Here is a 19,799-nt window from a genome sequence, read left to right as displayed (position 1 = left end):
GCCATCACTGAACAACTCCCTCTTACTGTTGCAAATGGGTTCTATGTTGACGACTTTCACATCTCATGTCAGTCATCCAACATGAGGTATGTTCAGCAGCAGCTACAGACTTCCATCAAGCATTTACTGAAGAGGACCACAGCAAATGGCTTTAACTCCTCTCTCTCGAAAACCCTTTGCATGCACTTTTGCCACCAACTAGGTATTCACCCTGATCCTGAACTCCATATTGGTGAAATTGTGCTGCCTGTGGTCCCTTGAAACAAAGTTCTAGGGGCTTATATTTGACCACAAGCTGACCTTTATATCACACATCAAGCAGCTGCAGGTCAAATGTACAAGAGCACTGAACATCCTCCGTGTCTTCTCATCCACCACTTTGGGAGTGGATCAATGTTCTATGCTACAGATATATCATGCTCTTATTCAATCAAAACTCAACCATGGATTACTGATCTGTGGCTCTGCCAGAACCTCAGTCTTGAAGATACTGGACCCTATTCATCATCATTGGCTCTGCACTGGGGCTTTCTGCACTTCCTCAGTTCAGAGCTTATACTCAAAATCTCATGAACTTTCTTTGCACCTCTGCCATTTGCAACTGTCTTCACTACATGTTTCGAAATTTTGTTCCTTACCAAAGCATCCCACCCGAGGTTGTGTTTTCCTTCCTTGGTGGACTATGCTTTTTCAGAACGAATGATCTGCCATTGCTTCTGGATAGGAAGGCCAAAGGGACTGTAAGAAACCATAGTGGAATGGGCTGACCAGTGGATACAGCAATATTATCCAAGGACAGACCATCCCACCATGGCTTCTTACAGTCCCCAAATGTGACCTATCTTCAGGTCATCCGAGTAAAGCAGACACTTGCAATTGGAAATACTGTCTGTCATTTGCTGAACATCTTTCAAACCATCCTTCCATTCCCATTTATACAGGTGGTTTAAAATCAGGTGACTCTGTGGGCTCTGCCATGGTTTGTAATGGTTCGGTGGTTGTGTGCAGAATCTCCTCTACAGATTCTGTTTTCACTGCTGAACTGTATGCCATTTCTCTTGTTGTGAATCACATAGAAGCTAAGCTGTACTTAAATTGCACTATTTTTACTGACTCTCTTTGTTCTCTACTGGCCCTGGAATTGCTTTACATTAGTTCACACCCTGTTCTTGCTGATATTCAAAACCATCTGCTCCATATCTCTAACATCTACTTCTATCCAGTTTTTCTGGATACCAGGCACATTGGTATTCTCAGGAACAAGCTTGCCAACACTGCAGCTAAATCTATATGTCCTGGTCACTATCACTGCTGTGCCTGTTCCATACATGGACCATGGTCCTGTATTCAAGACTCTGCTCTGTGCCATCTGGCAGTTGCCTTGGAGTGAGCAACATGAAAACAAGCTTTTCCAAATAGAACCCCATATTGGACTTTCCATTTTGCTTCCATAAGGATCGGAAAGAGCAAGTTATTCTAACTAGACTATGCATTGGTCACAGTTTTTTAACTCATCGTTTTCTTTCATCTGGGACTGATGCACCAGTGTGTTGTCTGTGTAACACTCAGATCACAATAAGCCACATTTACTGTCTTGCTGCTGTTATGACTCTGTGATGGCAACATACTCTGTCCTAAGGTTTATCTGTAATATTAGTGTTATTAGTGATGGTGACACTGTTCACCTTAGAAAAATTTTTAGATTTTTAAATGCCACTAATCTTTTTAATGTTATTTAAGTTTTTTAATTTATACATTAGACATTATTTAATGTGATTCCCTTTTAAGAATCACAGTCCATCTAGCTCGATTTGAAATTAGAAAATGGCCGTAACATCAAATAACTCGAAACCAGAACTGGAAAGACCAACTTTAGGTGACTAATGCTGCTGTTTGAACTACCTGTTAGTGATCTTGGCAAGTTGTTATTAAAATTTTGCTACAAGTCTTTTAAAACTTTTATTACTTTCTGAAAATGACCATAATGCCAAATAACTCAGAACCACGACTGGAAAGGCCAACTTTAGGTGACTAATGGTGGTTTTTGTACATGCCTATTAGTCTTCCTGGCAATTTATGATAATTACAATTATGCTACAGAAAGTCTTTTACAACTTGTATTACTGTAGTTTTTCTCTTACTGCTGTAGACTAGATGTAAAAACTACTTTTAATGCTATTTATGTTGTTTTTAACTTTTTGTTTTACCTTAATTTCCTGTTATGAGTTTTACTTGTTTTACTCTAATTTTAAATTTTTATCTGATGTTTGATGCAGATAGCCTAGGTGCTTTGTGCCATGAAACTTCAAACCAACCAATCAATACGAGCTATGGCTCAGTTTCATTAGCTAATGCAAAAACCAAATAGTGTATGTGACATGCCATTTAAATGCACCTGTTACAGGTTTTGTATATTTATATTTTTTCCACTATTTATCCATTTATGTATATTATTCTTGGGTAATGTACACGTAGACATGTATATGATACACTGAATTTAGAATGGGAACAAAAATTAAAGCAAGTTTGGTATGTTATTGAAAATGCAGGTTCAAAAATCTAGAATGAGGTCAGCAACAAACAATTAAAGGAAAAACAAAACATCATTATGAAGTACTGTTGTACTTGTCCGGTATTAAATATCATTTTACCTTCCCTGTTCTAAAGAAACTTTCTGCTTTTTTACACAATGAAACATCTCCATTTAATTCAAGGAATTGTGCCTTTCTGTTTGTCCAGCTACCTCTTTTTTTTTTTATTATTATTATTATTACAATGATTGGCTGCCCTCAGTAGAAAGTGTTGATAGTCTGAAAGTCTTATTAAGATCCTGATATGCAAGATTGTTTCTGGTAATTATTTTATGGGCATTGCAAAAAATATTTAAAGAATAAGGACATGCTTATCCTGATGATGCAGAACAAGACAGGAGAAAGAAAGAAAAGCATGATATCAAGTTGAAATGCAGTACTTTGAGGTTATACATGTTCAAGATTATTGTATAGATCTTTACATGAGTGATAAATATGTAATTTAATAAAAACAAGTAGTTCATTTCTACACATTTAATCCACCAATCCAACAGTTGTCAGAAGATGCAGGCTACTGATCAGTTAATCAGTATCTGTAGCCTTCTAACTAAACATAAAATGAGAGTTAATGATAAGTTGATTTATAAAAGTTTATTACCTTTCATGTGAAAGTTGTACACCTACTGAATTAGGGGAGAAAAGTAGGAATAGTGAATTCTAGTTTTTCTGTTGCTTTTTTTTTAAATTTAGAATCAAAGCACACTTACGGGTGAGGTTCAAACCATGGTACGCATTTGCGTTGCTGTGAAAAGAAAGTTACAGGTAAAATTTACAAATTATACAGTTTTATGTTTTATCACATGATTATTATTTCTGTTTTTTCATTGAATGTGTATTAGGTCAAGCCTTAAAGTTTCTCAAAATTTACAAGTTTGTTTCACAGTTTGTTGAAGTTTAAACTAATATTTGACATATTCACTCAGTTATTGCAAAATGGTTTTGATAGTTATGCCAAATTCATATAAACATTTTTTTATGTTTATTTACATAAAAGTTATTTTAAAATGTGTTATACAAAAACATTTACTGGAAATAAGTGTTCTGTATTTATCAGAAAATGGTGGTTTCAGAATTGTTTCTTGCTAAATTAAATTTGAATATTCTAATGATTTATTTTATGTTTTATATTTTTGTGTTTTTTTTCATTACCATTTTACTTCATAAATTTGAATATTGTGTTTTATGGTTCATGTTTAAAATATTCTAGTTTGAAGCTTATAACAGCTTACTTATGAAAATGTGTTATGATGTGTATTTGTGCATATGTATGTTGGTAATAGAGAAAACACTTCTCCTGTAGCTTTATTATTGGAAGAACAGGGATTTTCACGAACTCAGAGTAAGTAAACAATATATTCAAGCATACTAATAATGCAGTTGATGATAGCTTTCTTATTTTTGGTGTTTTTTTGATAACATAGAAAGTAGGTTGTTTATTTTCAAGTACTGACAATTCTGTGTTTAAAAGAGCACATAATTAGGCATTGTAATTAGGAAGGACATTGGTTATTATTTCTTTCTGTACTAACTTAATTTTATCTCATTCATAGTATTTAAACATTGCATACACAAACTGCATTTTAACTATCTTGCTATTAGTTACATTCAAAAAAGTAATTAAACTTCTATATTATCATTGTATATGGTTAAACTTGGCATCAAAACTTAATTAATAAAATTTTGATATTATATAAGGGAATTTAAAAATATTCTCAATCTCCCTCAATATGAGAATTTTGACATTTTCTCTCAACATCTTTTCTCTCTTCTGATTTACTTGCCACCTCTCCAAGAGGTACAGAATTTAATGTAAATTACTCATGACACTAGAAACATTATTCTGGCTAAACATAATTTTTATAACTGTCAATCTTGTTTGTACATGAAGTCAAACTAGAAAATCACATTCACTTGCCATGCTCACCTATCTCATTTGCTCCTTCATAAATTATGAATGGTTCTCTCAATATTTACATCCAACAGAAAACCAAAGTTTTAACCTATCATACAATGTATTATATTGTTTTCTTTACAAGGCTTTGTTTATTCATTATTCAGCTTCAAATTTATATTTTATTGGAATCAAATTAATGTGCTTTGCTGAATTATTTCAAGGCTCTAATGACATACACTACATGGCCAAAAGTAGGTGGACACCCTTCTAATTAGTAGGTTAGGCTATTTCAGACACATTCACTGCTAAAAGGTGCATAAAATCAAGCATACAGCCATTCAATCTCCATAGACAAACATTGGCACTAGAATGGGTCATACTGAAGACCTCGGTAGCTTTCCTTGTGACACTATCATAGGATGCCACCTTTCCAACAAGTCAGTTCATCAAATATTTGCCCAGCTAGAGCTGCTGCAGTCAACTGTAAGTGCTGTTATTGTGAAGTGGAAACATCTACGAGCAACATCACCTCAGCCATGAAGCGGTAGGTCACAGAAGTTCACAGAATGGACCTGCTAAGTGCTGAAGTGTGTAGTGTTTAAAAATTCTGTCTACAATTGCAGCACTCACCACCAAGTTTCAAACTGCCTCTGGAAGCAATGTCAGCATAAGAACTGTTTGTCAGGAGCTACATGAAATGGGTTTCCATGGCTGAGCAGCTGCACACAAGCCTAAGATCACCAAGTGTTGGTTGGAGTGGTGTAAAGCACACTGCCATTGGACTCTGGAGCAGTGGAAATATGTTATCTGGAGTGATGAATCATGCTTCACTATGTGGCAGTCTGATGGATGAATCTGGGTTAGGCAGATGCTAGAAGAATGCTACCTGCCTGAATGCATGGTGCCAACTGTAAAGTTTTGTGATGAAGGAACAATGGTCTGGGCTGTTTTTCTTAGTTTGGGCTAGGCTCTTTAGTTCCCATGAAGGGAAATCTTAATGTTATAGAATACAATGACATTCTAGAGAATTGTGTGCTTCCAACGTTGCAATAGTTTGGGGAAGGCCTTTTTTTCTTTCAGCATGACAATGCCCCCCGTGCACGAAGCAAGGTCTGTGAAGACATGATTTGCCAAGGTTGGTGTGGAAAACTTGACTGGCCTGTACAGAACCCTGACCTCAATGCCATCAAACACCTTTGGGATTAATTGGAATGCTGACTGTAAACCAGCCCTTCTCACCCAACATCCCTAATGCTCTTGTGGCTGAATTGGAGTGAATCCCTGCAGCCATGTTCCAAAATCTAGTAAAAAGCCTTCCCAGAAGAGTGGAGACTGTTATAGCAGCAAAGGGGGGACTAATTCCATATTAATGCCCACAGTTTTGGAATGCTCTTCAACAAGAGCATATGGGTGTAATGATTGGGTGTCCAAATGCTTTTGGCCATGTAGTGTAGTGTAAAGCTGAGAGAATCATAATGGTTATAAAATATTGTTTACTTTTTTGGGTGTTATTCTGTGTTCTTAGGTGCAATATTAAATAGTTTGTTACAGGTGTCATAATTTATCTTGAATGAGTCTCCATTTTATTATCTTGTGTATTACGACTTCAAATAGCCTGAAACTGAGTTAAAATTTGACTCAAATTTAGAAATTAATTAAATATAGAGATGTATCAAATTTATGATGTTTGCCAACAGGATTGATACAGTTTTCTTTCTTAATACCAATATATTTTAATATACAAAAGTTTTACAATTTTTGAACAATACTGAGTCTGCTATCTGGTTTGCAACTGAATATTTTATGGATAGTTCATGATGAATGAATTGGTTTCAAGTTTGTCAGTCCAGTTCATTTAACAGGTAGCAAGCTCTCTTTCCATTCTTGACTGGTGTCATACAGTTTACAAGTTGAATTTTTACTGATGAAGATATCTAATGTCCAAAGTTAATTCTCTGAAATTAAATGGTTTATAATGTTCAAAATCTATAAATTTTTTTAGTCAAACATCTGTAGTGTTTCCCATTTAATAAGTATTTATCATGGCATCTAAAATTTGTAGTATACTAATTTAGCAAACCAACAATATCAAACTGTCTCTCCATGTTGCATTGACTTAAAAACTTTATGCACTGTTCTCAAAACTTCAGTTGGCAAAAAATACTGGCATTCAGTAATATTTTACGTACACACTTAAGTGAATAAGTGGGAATTTTGCAACAAACATTTAACAATACAAGTTATGTACGTTTCTAAATATATATTTAACTGAAACAAACATTGATATTAAAATAAACATATTTTAGTAAATCAATTATATATTAAATAAGGTAAGATATTGAAAAATGATAATAATAATAATGGTAATAAAAATTATTTGTTATGAATGCTCATTAGTAGGTTGTGTGTTATATAATTTAGTGTGGTATAATGTGAGCTACACATTTATTATATGATTTAAAAATTTTGTTGAATTGTTAGATTCAAAGAGCAATAACATAATAAAATTAGGTATAAATCAATGTATACTGTTTCAACTGTAAGCCATTTAGGATAAACAGTTATATTTTCATGTAACAATTTGTAGTCATTCTAGAAAGAAGAAAAAAGGTGAATTTAGATTTATTTTGTATCATATATCACTTCAAGTGGGTATAGGGCTAGGGTAAAGAATATAAAATTTTACTGAAAAAAATATTTAGGAGGATTCAGATTTTCTTACTGTGAAATAAAAAATTAGTGTCATTTTACAAGTTTTAGATAAAGAAAAATATTTTAATTGTAACATGAAAATCACTTTGCACTTGAAACTGAACACTTTTGACACCATGTATTCAAAGACACGTTTTCATTAAAAGTACCTAATTTTTTTTTTTAAATCAGACTTTATGTATAAAAGCCTTGTAATGTTTACTGAAAACTTGTTAAATTTATTGAAGATACACCTATATAACTGTATGCAAACTGAATATGAATTCAGTCATGAATGTGATTGAATTGACTGGGCACATAGTAAGAGAGTTATGAAATCAATGTTTGAATTTGGACATATGAAAAGGTAACATTTTCAGCTTCTCTCTTGTCAATGATTGGAGAAACGTGTCTTCAGTTTTGCTAAAAAGTTATTGCTATACCTTTGCTGTTGTCGCATGGTTTACTACTGCTTGCAATTATACCTTGTTGTTGTATAATTGGATATAAAGTAAAAGAACAGAAAGAACCTTTATTAGGTTTCCCAAACACAAGGAAATAGGAAACTGTAGCTGGAACAAGGAAGATGCAATGCATTAAGTCCAGCAAAACATCTGTTTTATGCTTGAATCATTTTCAAAAGTACTTCATCACTCTTAAATTATAAAGGGGAGGGGGGATAAAAGAAATGCTGCTAAAAGTGACAAAGGATGCAATTGTACATTGTATAGATAAACGTAAATTTCATGTTTTACAAATGATTTCCTAGACCCATTCTTTTGTAGGCCATTACTTTAAGCATAACAATAGGTAAGACTGATGTCATTAAAGAATAAAATTATTAGATGTACCAGTTACCTTTGTTAAGATGTCTTATCAAAACATAATTCTTGTGTTGTAACTTTTTATGTTTATGATTGATGCTGTTAATAACATTTATCTTCAAGGACTAAACCTACAGTTTACATATGAAGAATCAATTAAACAAAGGTTGTGAAACATTAAGCTTATGTAATGTGTATATCAGCCTAGTAGTGAATTTAAGCAAAATAGTGTTGGAGAATTTTATTTTGAATAAGAATTTATACATGTTTATTCACTGTTTTTTTTGTTGTTGTTTTTTACACTTAGTAATTCTGTTGTAAAACAGATGTATCTAACACTTCTGTTAGAGAACTTAGCATTTGGTGTTGAACTACTTTGTTCTTCCCATATACAAATCTAAGTAAATAGTCAATTAACACATTACATTGGTCATTAATTTGATACTGAAAATGAAAAGCATGGAATTTCCTGTTATTTGTTCTTTTTTAAGATATTTTTCTCATTTCAGAATTAAGAGCAACAGTTTGAATATTGTTTTTTTTACCACTTTATAATATTTTGAATAAACTATTGTGATTATTTTTAATACAGTGCCTAAACCTATTACTTTTAGTGTGACTATCAAAGTGTCTCAAAGTGAACTAAAGTTTACAGCTGAGACTTTAGTATTGAAGAATCAGTTTACTGAAATATTGATATGTAAAGGTAATCTGTGTGATCACCTTAAGTTATTTTAGAGTTCCTTATATATTAGGTATTACTTACTACAGTTAAATATATTGCAATATATTCTGTAAATAAATTTATTACTCTTGACTTATGGTTTAGGTTGGTCACACTTCAGTATCTCAGGTTTTCCAAAATGACAACAATTAGTTTTGTACGTTGATTTTTTTTTAATTGTAATTTATTAAACAAGTACACCAATTGAGAATTTTTATTCAGTCAGAAGGTCCTATTCACCAAGTGGAAAGTCCCACTCACTAATAAAGGTCCTGTTTACACACTGAAATTGATGGACTTGAAAAATACAATTAAATGCTGTTTTATTCTTAAAACTTAAGTATTATTTCTGTCTTTAGTAATTAAATGTTTTAAGTTTATATGCAATTTACAACATTTTTTTTGTGTTCAAATGCTGTGGTAATAAAAAAGAAAAAAATCCTCAATGCTGAACAGTTTTTTTATTAAAGACCTGACTGATTTTAATTTTATGCTGAAGGGGAAGTTTTTTGAGTTGAATGCAACTGTTGGCCTCACAGGTTTAGAAAAGGCCCTGAAAGTGTTTACATGTTTACTTCCATGTGATATTATAACAGTTAATTATAGATTTACATTTATTACCTTTCATTTGATACTGTAGCAATGAAACTTAATGTTACACAAAGTTATTGATTTTTTTTCCAGGAAATTGTTACATATACTTGCATGAACAACCATTTGTAGCTATATTGAATAATGCAAATTATTTTCCTAAACCAACTTCAAATGATATGAAAAATGACCTTTACAAAATGAAAACATGTAGAAGCATATCTGGTTTTTATTTATATTTTCTCTAAACCTAAAATTTAGTTGTAAAAATCAGTGGCTTCTGTTTTAAGACTGCAGTATTTGATGAAATGTAGAATACAGAGGAACTTGTTTATATTCTTATGTATGACAGGGTGACCTTTGTGTGCCAGATACTCCTAAGGCAATGGTTTGGTGCCAGGAATCGCTCTGTTTGGGATTTAAATCAGAATATACACTACTGAAGGTATAATACTCAAATACAATTTTTGTTCTATTAAAATCACTTCAAAAGGCAGTTGCTATTGAACCCTTAAAACATTAGTGTGCTTTGAAATAACCTTTGTAGTTTAACATTTTAATTTACTCAGTTTTTTCTTTTGTTATAATATCAGCTTTTCATGTATACGTGTTTCTTTTATTTATAAAGTTCTCCATAATTTTGAGTCAGTTATGGGAACATTGGGACATGTTAGAGGTTTAGGTTATTGAGAACACATGTTCAGTGAATTTTTACCTATTATGGCTTTATAACTTTTTTGTAAATTTATTTTAAAATAATTGCAAAATCATAATGTAAATTAATACACCGTATTAACTTGTAATAATTTAATATTATTTTCACCTTTTGTGCTGGTTGAATATAAATATCTGCTTATTTTGTTGATTTAAAATAGATTTCAGGAGACCAGCATGAGATTTTTCCAACTGGTAGAAATCAGGAGCCATTAATTGCTCTACTTCAAGACAATAAACTGGCTCTAGGTAGGGATGACCAAACTCTATTTTTAGACTCGGAAGCAAAGCCAATCTTGAAATTTCCACTTCCCTGGTCCGAAGTTCCTGTATGTTTAGGTATGTTTCCATGTAAAAATGTGTAATTGTTTATCAGGATATTTACAAAAAAACAGAATTTTAAAAATATTTTTAAGTAACATTTTTTGTGAAGTGTAAATTTTTGTAAAGCAAAAATCTAGTTTTTATTTTCAAACTCACAAATATTTCTCTTTACAGCACATGATCCACCATACCTCATTGGTGTATTGCCATCTATTATTGAAATTCGTACAATTGAAACACGACAACTGGTTCAAGAATTTCCTTTAAAGAATTCTGCAAAAGCAAAGCTTGTGTCAGTATCAAAAAGGTATGCTATGAATATTGAAATAAGAAAATAATAGTAATTCAAAATGCTTTCTTGAACATTTACTAGGAGATGACATGTACTTTAAACTTTTTATCTCTGTTGCTATGGAACATAGAAATTGATTGTTAAAAGCAAGTTCTGGTATCTCTAGTTGTACATAACTTAATCTTGACATGGAGCAAATTAGTTTTTTTATGGAAAATGAACCAAAGCTTAAGGGATTGTAATGCTAAAATTGTAGGTTTTCATACTTGTGGTGGGCATACTGCAGATAAAACATTACTTAGCTTTGTGCTACAAAAAAACTTTAAAGTGTAAAGCATTTTTAAACTGGTTATGATTTCTTTTTCATCTGTTTACAGAGGTCATATCTACATTGCAACCTGCTGTGATGTCTGGACTCTTCTAGTGGTGTCCCCACAATTACAAATACCCATGTTGTTGAAACAAAAACAGTTTGAACTTGCTCTGAAGCTGGCAGTATGTATTTATGAGTGTAGTTTTTTTGATTTTTTTTTATCTTAAAACTGCTAGATTTTTGGAGAACCTTGCTATTTTGGAACTTTACCTTAATAATATTTTGTCTGAATTAATATTTGTAGCATTTTCATTATAAAAACTTTTCAGTTTCTTTTTAATGTAGTGTAAACTCTCATTTTCCATTATAAAATATTTTAATCATTTAGTAACTGAACAGTCTTACTACTGTTGTTGTTTTAATTGATAGCTGGGCTATTACTGTGTTAAAATATTTTAAACAATTAGTAACTGAACAGTCTTACTACTGCTGTTGTTTTAATTGATAGCTGGGCCATTACTGTGTTAAAATATTTTAAACAATTAGTAACTGAACAGTCTTACTACTGCTGTTGTTTTAATTGATAGCTGGGCCATTACTGTGTGAAGCGTAAAGAGTAAATGGATTTCTTTAGGAGGAACCAGTTTCTTGATTCTTGTAGTCATACACTTTATCTAAATCTACAAATGCATGGTATAACTTCTTATTTTCTTCAAGGTACATCTTCTGTAACTGTTGCAGAATGAATGTTTATGTATTGTTCCTTTTTCAGGGCAAAACTCAAACTGTATTTTATGATGTCAGTGTTTTTTCTTATTCTCTTTTTTCAGCACATTTACTTTATCTGTAGGAAGATGCTCCATCAGTTTTATTCCTCTGTTGTTTTCACATTTGAGCATATTCTCTCTGCTTGTAGATGGATGTCGCTAGGTTTTCTCTCTCTCTCTCTCTCTCTCTCTCATTCTGCGGGTATCTGCTCTTTCTTTCAGATCCTCTTCAACAAGATCCAAACACTTAATCTCATCAACTCCTAATGCCTTGACAGTCTTTGGACCTTCCACCTTGCCTTCATGTTAAAATTAAAATACTTCATCTTATTTTAAAAATCTCACATTTTCTTTGTATAATTCCTAAATACATTTCAAAGTTTTTCCAGTAACATTTCATATTTCATCTGTTATTTTCTCTACCCTAATGCAAAACAGGATTAATTTTACCCCCCTTGTAGCTTTTAAAAAAAATCTAAAATACCTCTTTTTCTTTCTAGAATGACTTCAAATTGTATCATGAAATCACAATAGTTTTTCCAAAATAGCTTTAAGCTCATAAAGGTATACATCTACGTGTGTTTAACTTTTTTTATTGCTGTTTGAACCATGTCTAACTACTATCTGCATCATAATAAGTTGAAAATCACTTTGGGCACGTGTAGCTCAAGCTGCTCACATGCATGTCTCATGAACCATTTTTATTATTTACCTAACATAACCTCAACAAACCTAAAATGACCCCTACTTTTACATTTTTATTACTTTTATAAATAAACTTGAAAAACAAGAAGTAAATTACTTCCCCACTCTTTTGTTCTTGCTGATGATTGTTTAGGACATTTAAGCTTGCATATTGTATATTAATGATAGTAGTGCATTAAATAATGCACCAAAGACTATAGGGAAAAGTGTCTTCTTTTTGCATGTTATTAGCCTCACTCTCAATTTTTAGGATTTCTAACTATGCAACAAAACCATTACAAATTTATCCAAGCTAATCTTTGAGAATCTTGTGGGAACAATTTTTTTTTTTTTTTTTTTTTTTTTTTATAAGTGAAATTAATACTTATCTATTCATAACATAATGTAATACAATGCATTATTTGATAGATAAAAATCCTGACTTTCTGTAGATTATTGGTTCTCTAAATTAAGTGTAAAAGAAAACTACTAACAAAGCCTAAATGGGAGGATGTGGCAAAAAGTGTGTGGTGTTTCTTTTTAAGCTCTTTAACTTAATAAATTAGTTTGGACAAGCTAACATCAAGTTTGTTATGCTTACAGGGGATGACAAATGATAAAGAAGAAGAAAAGCAGCAGTGTGTTCAATACATTCAGAACTTGTATGCTTTTGACCTGTTTTGTAATAGAGAATTTAAGGAATCAATGGACATTTTTTTGGAACTTGGAACAGGTATGGTGTCATTTGTGTTTTTACATGAAACCTTTAATGTTAGTGTTTAGTTATTATACATGTGATCTTTTATACCTGCTTAGGTATTTTAGTTATATAATTTGCAGTTGTTTCTGCAGTTTTATTAACATATGGAATACTTTTTTGAAATCCATAGTTAGAAAATACTTTTATTTTCTTTCTACAGATCCATCACATGTAATTGGTTTATTTCCTGATCTGTTACCTGAGTACTTTCGAAGCACCTTGGAATATCCAAGTGCCTTGCCAGAGTTGCGTGGCAATGATCTAGAAAATGGTTTATTTGCCTTAACAGAATACCTTCTACAGGTTTTCATATCTTTTTATTAATTAAGTTTAGTCACACATAGAAGTGTTCATGTATATCTTTCAGGAACATTGCATTTTGCTATAGAAGTAATATTTTGGTTTTTGTATTTAAAAGCTCTCACTATATCACATTTTTTCATATCTTTGCAAGTGAGTGATATGTCTCTTTTTACCTTCATGCTTCAAATTATCCATAATCATTAGTAGAAGTATGAACAATAACATTACGTTTCTTGTCTTTTCTGCATTGAAAGTGCTTTAGAATGATAGTAGCATGTGCTTCTTACAAAAGCATTGATTAATGTTATATGTACAGAATTATTTTCTGTTTTTCACTAGGTGTCACTTGTAATAGAATGCAAAAAATACAAAATGTAGCTGATACTGTTACCATGTGACGTTTTATTTGTTTTAGATTGAAATGTTACGGTTTCAGTATTTAATTTGTTTTTAGTTTTAGATTACTTTGTTAATCCTTTTAACTGGTGTTTCTTCGTTTATCTTCAGTATTTGTTTAAATTCCATGTTTTTGACAAGTTTCTGATTGATTGTTTAGCTTATACTCTAACAGAACAACAACTACTAGTTGTGGACCTTATGATAAACTGCTGTAGAGAATGTTCTGAGTGCTAGCATCTTTACTGCCCTAGTTGTGAACAATATATTACTTTTGGATTGTCTTTGGTAAATTCTAACAACTATACAATTAGATTGTGGGGGACTGTTCTCTGTGCTACCAGCTATATCTTTTCAGTTTTGAAGTATTCAGTAAACTGCTGAAAATTATACTTTGTACAACCATCTATAGCTTTTCAGTTATTAACTTTTTAATAAATGTTTATGAATATTTCTTTGTTAGTGCTAGAAATTATACCTTTTTAGGTGTGAATAATAAAATAAATTACTGTAGATTGTTCTGGATAAAATATTAACCTTGTATATTGATTTATGAATTGTATAATAAATTGCTAAGAATTACTTTGGGTGGGAGCATCTTTAATTTTTGAGTTGTGCAATATATAATAAAATGCAGGAAATTGTGTTCTGGGTACTAACAAATATACTTTTTAACTTTTTCAACTGTATAATAATATACAGAGAATTGTTATAAGTGCTAGGAATTGTACGTCTTGGTTGTCCACTATATAATAAAATGCTGGGAATTTTTCTGTGTGTTAACAAGTATACCTTTTGAATTGTCCTCTAGTGGGACAGCAATAAGTTTTTAAAATTACAATGCTAAAACTAGGGGCTCAACTCACCTTGGTGAACACAGGAAATAGTCCAGAATGGCTTTGCTATAAACCAGTGGTTCTTAACCTGGGTTCAATTGAACCCCAGGGGTTTGGTGAGTCAGTCTCAGGGGTTCGGCAGGGATCAAGACACACACACTATGCGCATCTGTTCCATTCACCCCACTCGTATGATTTGTGACATCATGCTCCACTTGGCCATCATTGTCTGCAGTTGATCACATCACATAACTTGGCCTTAATATCTGTGTTGCAGGGAACTTCGTGCACTTAGCAGTCAACTTGTGACTGTAGTAATCGTGCATCATTTGTGATGTTTTTCCTAATCTTTCAATCTCTTCGTACTAACTATGTCAAGCAAAAACAGAAAGTGGTCAGACAAATACGTACAATATGGATTGACGTGTATAATGGAACATGATGGGAGCCGGCATCCTCAATGCATGATTTGCAATGCCAAGTTAAGCAATTCTAGTCTAGCATTGGCAAAACTGAGAGAACACTCCCGAAAGCTGCATGGAGATGGGAAATACAAGAACACAACGCTTGCTGAATTCAAGGTAAAGAGAGCCAGGTTTGATGAAAAAGCTACTTTGCCTGTTCTTGGCTTTGTACCCATCGACAAACCAATCCTCACAGCATTGTTCGAAGTTGTGTACTTGATCACAAAGCAGGGCAACCCACACACTTTTGGTGAAACACTCGTGAAACCAGCTGCATTGAAGATGGCGAATATCATGCTGGGAAAAGCTGCTGAAAATAAGTTATCCCAAATTTCTCTTTCCAATGAAACCATCAACAAAAAAATAGATGACATGAGCAATGACATCTTGGCTCAAGTAGTCGCAGATCTGATTTCAAGCCCAGCAAAATTCAGTTTTCAACTCAACAAGACCACCGACGTTTCCAAAATTAACCAGCTTCTTGTATTCGTGCGCTATGTGAAGAACGATGAGATAAAAGAAGATTTTTTATTTTGTAAGTCTCTTACAACAACAACTAAGACAGCCGACGTGAAGAAACTTGTGGATGACTTCTTCAAAGACAACGATCTTTTGTGGGATATGGTTTCTGCAGTTTGTTCAGACGGAGCTCCAGTCATGCTGGGACAAAAGTGGTTTTGGTGCACTGGTGAAAGTCTATGCACCACACATCATTCTAATGCACTGTGTTCTGCACGGGCATGCGTTGGCAACAAAAACCTTGCCTTCAAAACTGGCAGAAGTATTAAAAATTGTAGTGGAATGTGTGAACTTTGTGGGAAATAGCGCCCTGAAGCACCACATTTTCAAAGAGCTGTGTAATGAAATGGGCTCTGAATTCGAGGTACTTCTATACCATTCTAATGTTCAGTGGTTATCCTGGGGAAAGGTGCTGAATCGTGTTTTTGCCATGCATGTGGAATTAGCCCTGCTTTTGTGAGAGCACCAACATTGTCATGCAGATTGCTTCGAAAAATCTCGAGTTCATTCTCATTTTGGCGTACATGGCCGATATCTTCAATGCTCTCGATCAACAGATGCAGGGCGGTGGAGTCAACATCATCGAAGCGGAAGAAAACCTGAAGGCTTTTCAAAAAAAGCTACCATTATGGAAACGATGAACGGAGAATAATAACTTTGCAAACTTTCCCCTGCTGGATGACTGTGTAAGTAAGATCGAAGATGTGTCTGAAGTCAAAAACATTTCTGTACCCAGGGAACTGAAGAAAGCAATTGCCATACATTTAGATGAACTCAAAAAGTCTCTCGACAGATACTTGCTCACCAGAGTCACATCCAGCATGGGTGAGACAGCTGTTCACGTTTAGTGTTGCGACAGCAGATGTCAATGATGAATACCTCGACGAAATCATTGAACTTCAGCAGAGCCAGGTTCAACAGCATCTTTTCAGGAAAACAATGCTCTCAACATTTTGGTGTCACCAAATCACAGCATACCCTCTTATTGCTAAGAAAGCCCTTGAGATACTCATACCGTTTGTTACAATGTATCTTTGGAAGCAATCCTTTTTTGAAGATGGTAGACATTAAAACGAAGAAAAGGAACAGACTTTGTTGCAAAAATGATATGACAGTGACACTTGCCAAGGTGAATACGTGCATTTCTGAACTTGTTTCTGAAAGGCAACAGCAAAAGTCACATTGATTTGCAGTAAATATTCATTGAGTTTTGTTTTTGTGTGAAATTCATGTTTTATTGGTTTTGTTCTTTGAACACAGTGATATTGTGTGCAACTGATGCATGGTTCATTTTGTGCACTAATAAAATTTCTACTTATGTTTTGAATTTGACAAAATCGCTTTATTTTTCCAATTACGAAGGGTTCAGTGAATGCAAGTACGAAACTTCCGGGGTTCAGTACCTCTAACAAGGTTAAAAACCACTGTTATAAATGTGCGCGCGCACACACAGCCTCTGGTTTCCTAAATACAGTTAACATAAACATTTTCCTAGCTCTCTCCTTGCTACAATTGTGCCTGCTTGCATAGATAAGACAAACTGCTGGAATACATTTCTTGTTTATATTTCATGTCTTGGTCAAGTATCATTGCATAACTTCACTTATGCCTTTATTATTGCATGAATCATAGATACTATATCTTCAGTTGGGGCTATACAAAATGCTGGGAATGGGGTGCTGTCTGTACCTCTTAGGTTGTTATCTATATTATAAAATGCTTATTATTATGCACATTAACAACTACACTGTGACAAACTATGTTGTAAAATGCTTAGAATTGTTCTTGGTGCTAGTAATCTTTTGAATTATTTTCTCTATAATGAACTGCTGAAAAGTGTTCTTCATACTGAAATTTATTATTTTGAGTTGTAAACTATGTAATACAGTACTATGCAGCATAGTGCTAACATCTGTATCTTTAAAGTTGTGAATAATATGAAATGCTGGGTATGTTGTAGACAACAAGGATTGTATGTTGTATTTTGAACTATATGATAAACTGTTGGAAACTGTTCTGGGTGCTAATATCATACCTTTTTATATTATGATTTATGTAGTAAAAATCATGGTATATGGTATAGATGATAACTATTATACATTTTGAAATGTGTGTGTGTGTGTGTTTTCTATGTATATATGGATTGTTGTTCTTAATGGTGCTAAACATTTAAGTTTTAGGTTGTGAACACTAATAAATTTTGAGATGTTTTGGATGCTGATATCTTTACCTTTTTAAGGTGTGAAATATGTATTAGTGTTATCTATTGTTCTGTGTGCTAGCAAATGTATCTTTTTAGATTGTGATTTGTGTAATAAACTGTCAGTTGTCCTGTATGCTAGCAACTTTGTTTTTTGTAGATGTGAAATGTATACTGTTAACTGAACAAGATGCTATCATTTATACCTTTTGGAGTAGTGATCTTTAATAAAATGGTGGGAATTGTTCTGGGTGGTACCATCTATACCTTTCTTAGGTTTGTGAAGTACATAATTTTGAAATGTTCTGCATTTTAATATCTATATCTTTTGAACTGAACTATATAATAAATTGTTATGGATTATTCTTAATAATAACTATGCTTTTCAGGTTGTGATTTATACAATAAACTTGTTACCTTTACATTTTTCTGGACAGTAGAGTTGTGTTAAGTTAGCTAATCTTTTGGACATTTTTCAGTCTGATAATCTTAAAGTAATGTAACTGTACTAAATAAGCTTTCCTTTTCACATTTTAAGTTGTTGAAACTAGTAGGTCTTTATTATTCATAATATTCTCTTTATATAATGGACTGTTATATGTTAACTTGTTTATGACAGATGGAAGTTTGTGTGTGTAATAAAATGTTACTAAAACAAAAATGTAGATTATGAATACAGAAGCAGGTTTCCAGATAGTTCTCAGTAGTTAATATAGTTCAAGGTTTTACTTATATCGTTAAATTCTACTAAATTGATTTTAGTGAAATATAATTTATTGTAGTTTTTACTAAATAGTTGCATTACATTTTATTTTTACTGACATAATATCCTTGTGGTATAAAATGGTAGCTTTGCAGGATAAATATTGGCAAAAATATTTTACTTTCATAAAAAAGACTTGATTCAAAACTTTCACCCTATACTCCTAAAGAAAGTATACTTGTGTGTGCAAGCATGCTTAGAAATGAGTATTTATACAATAATGTCACCTTCCAGGTTTTCAGTGTTGCATCTTGCTTGTGGCTGAAGTGGCAATGTGGTGGTCAAAATTAACATCTGTTATAAAAACTTTAACATATACTGTATGATTTGTGAAATTGTTTGTTTCTTTGTGTAAACATAAACAATTATTATTATGAAATACTTTTATAGATGTGAAGCAAAGACTGACTACCTTTATTTGACTAACTCAAATGAAAACAGTTACAGATTTTGAATTCATCTGCAGAAAATATACATAGTTTTTGTTTTTTCTGTGTTTGAGAAACTAACTAAACTGAGTCTTAATTATACTTTTGGCTAAATAGTTCAGTATTTAAGAAGGATTCTCATATTTATACTTTGCTATCTTTTAAAAGTTTGTTTTTCAGACAAAATCCATTAACAAAGGGAATAAAATAATTGTCTTAGTTCACAATATTTTTCTATCCAAGAAAGTTTCTATTTTGGGGGGGGGCAAAGCCCTAAAACTAGGAACTTTCTTCAGTTTTCTGAAAGAATATTTTAGATCCTTGATAAAAAAGTTTCCTTTATCTAGTGCACATTTTTGCCAGTCCTGTTTCATCTTGTAGAGAACAGGACCTAAGTTTAACAATCTGTTTTCATAAATTATAACACCTTCCATTGATGAAGTAGAAATTGTAAGGAAATTTTCTTCTCAAACTAAAAGCTTTTTCCTCAAATTTTCTTGAACAAAGAATTTAAAAAAAAGTTTATCCTATCAAAGGAATTTTTATCTAAACAGGTACGTCGTTTATTAGTTGGAGACAAGTATTTTCCGAATATTGGTATCATTCAGGGTAGTAAAACCATTCGTTCAAAGAGACAACTTCATCAGATCATTGACACAACACTTTTGAAGTGTTACCTAGAGGTAAGATTTAGTAAATGAACCACATAATTTTGTTTATT

The 19,799-nt window shown here is 32.6% G+C and overlaps 1 protein-coding gene across 6 annotated transcripts in view; it reads left to right on the top strand.

Moving 5' to 3' along the window:
* LOC143244611 (vam6/Vps39-like protein) overlaps positions 1 to 19,799 on the top strand; it is a 68,910-nt gene that overhangs the window by 15,315 nt on the left and 33,796 nt on the right. For all 6 annotated transcript variants that reach the window (XR_013025236.1, XM_076489601.1, XM_076489602.1 and 3 more), the window contains exons 7-15: positions 3,282 to 3,353; positions 3,892 to 3,930; positions 9,668 to 9,760; positions 10,191 to 10,368; positions 10,528 to 10,660; positions 11,023 to 11,140; positions 13,013 to 13,142; positions 13,330 to 13,472; positions 19,633 to 19,761. Coding sequence is in view for 5 of the 6 variants with exons in the window: in XM_076489601.1 (XP_076345716.1) it covers positions 3,282 to 3,353; positions 3,892 to 3,930; positions 9,668 to 9,760; positions 10,191 to 10,368; positions 10,528 to 10,660; positions 11,023 to 11,140; positions 13,013 to 13,142; positions 13,330 to 13,472; positions 19,633 to 19,761 (1,035 nt within the window). In the remaining variant the exon portion in view is untranslated. The remainder of the gene's footprint in view (positions 1 to 3,281; positions 3,354 to 3,891; positions 3,931 to 9,667; positions 9,761 to 10,190; positions 10,369 to 10,527; positions 10,661 to 11,022; positions 11,141 to 13,012; positions 13,143 to 13,329; positions 13,473 to 19,632; positions 19,762 to 19,799) is intronic.

This window comes from Tachypleus tridentatus, chromosome 2 (genome assembly GCF_004210375.1).
Source record: "Tachypleus tridentatus isolate NWPU-2018 chromosome 2, ASM421037v1, whole genome shotgun sequence".
In the NCBI taxonomy this organism is placed as follows: domain Eukaryota; kingdom Metazoa; phylum Arthropoda; class Merostomata; order Xiphosura; family Limulidae; genus Tachypleus; species Tachypleus tridentatus.
Note: the sequence above shows the minus strand (reverse complement) of the source record. Positions and strands in the feature narration are given on the sequence as shown.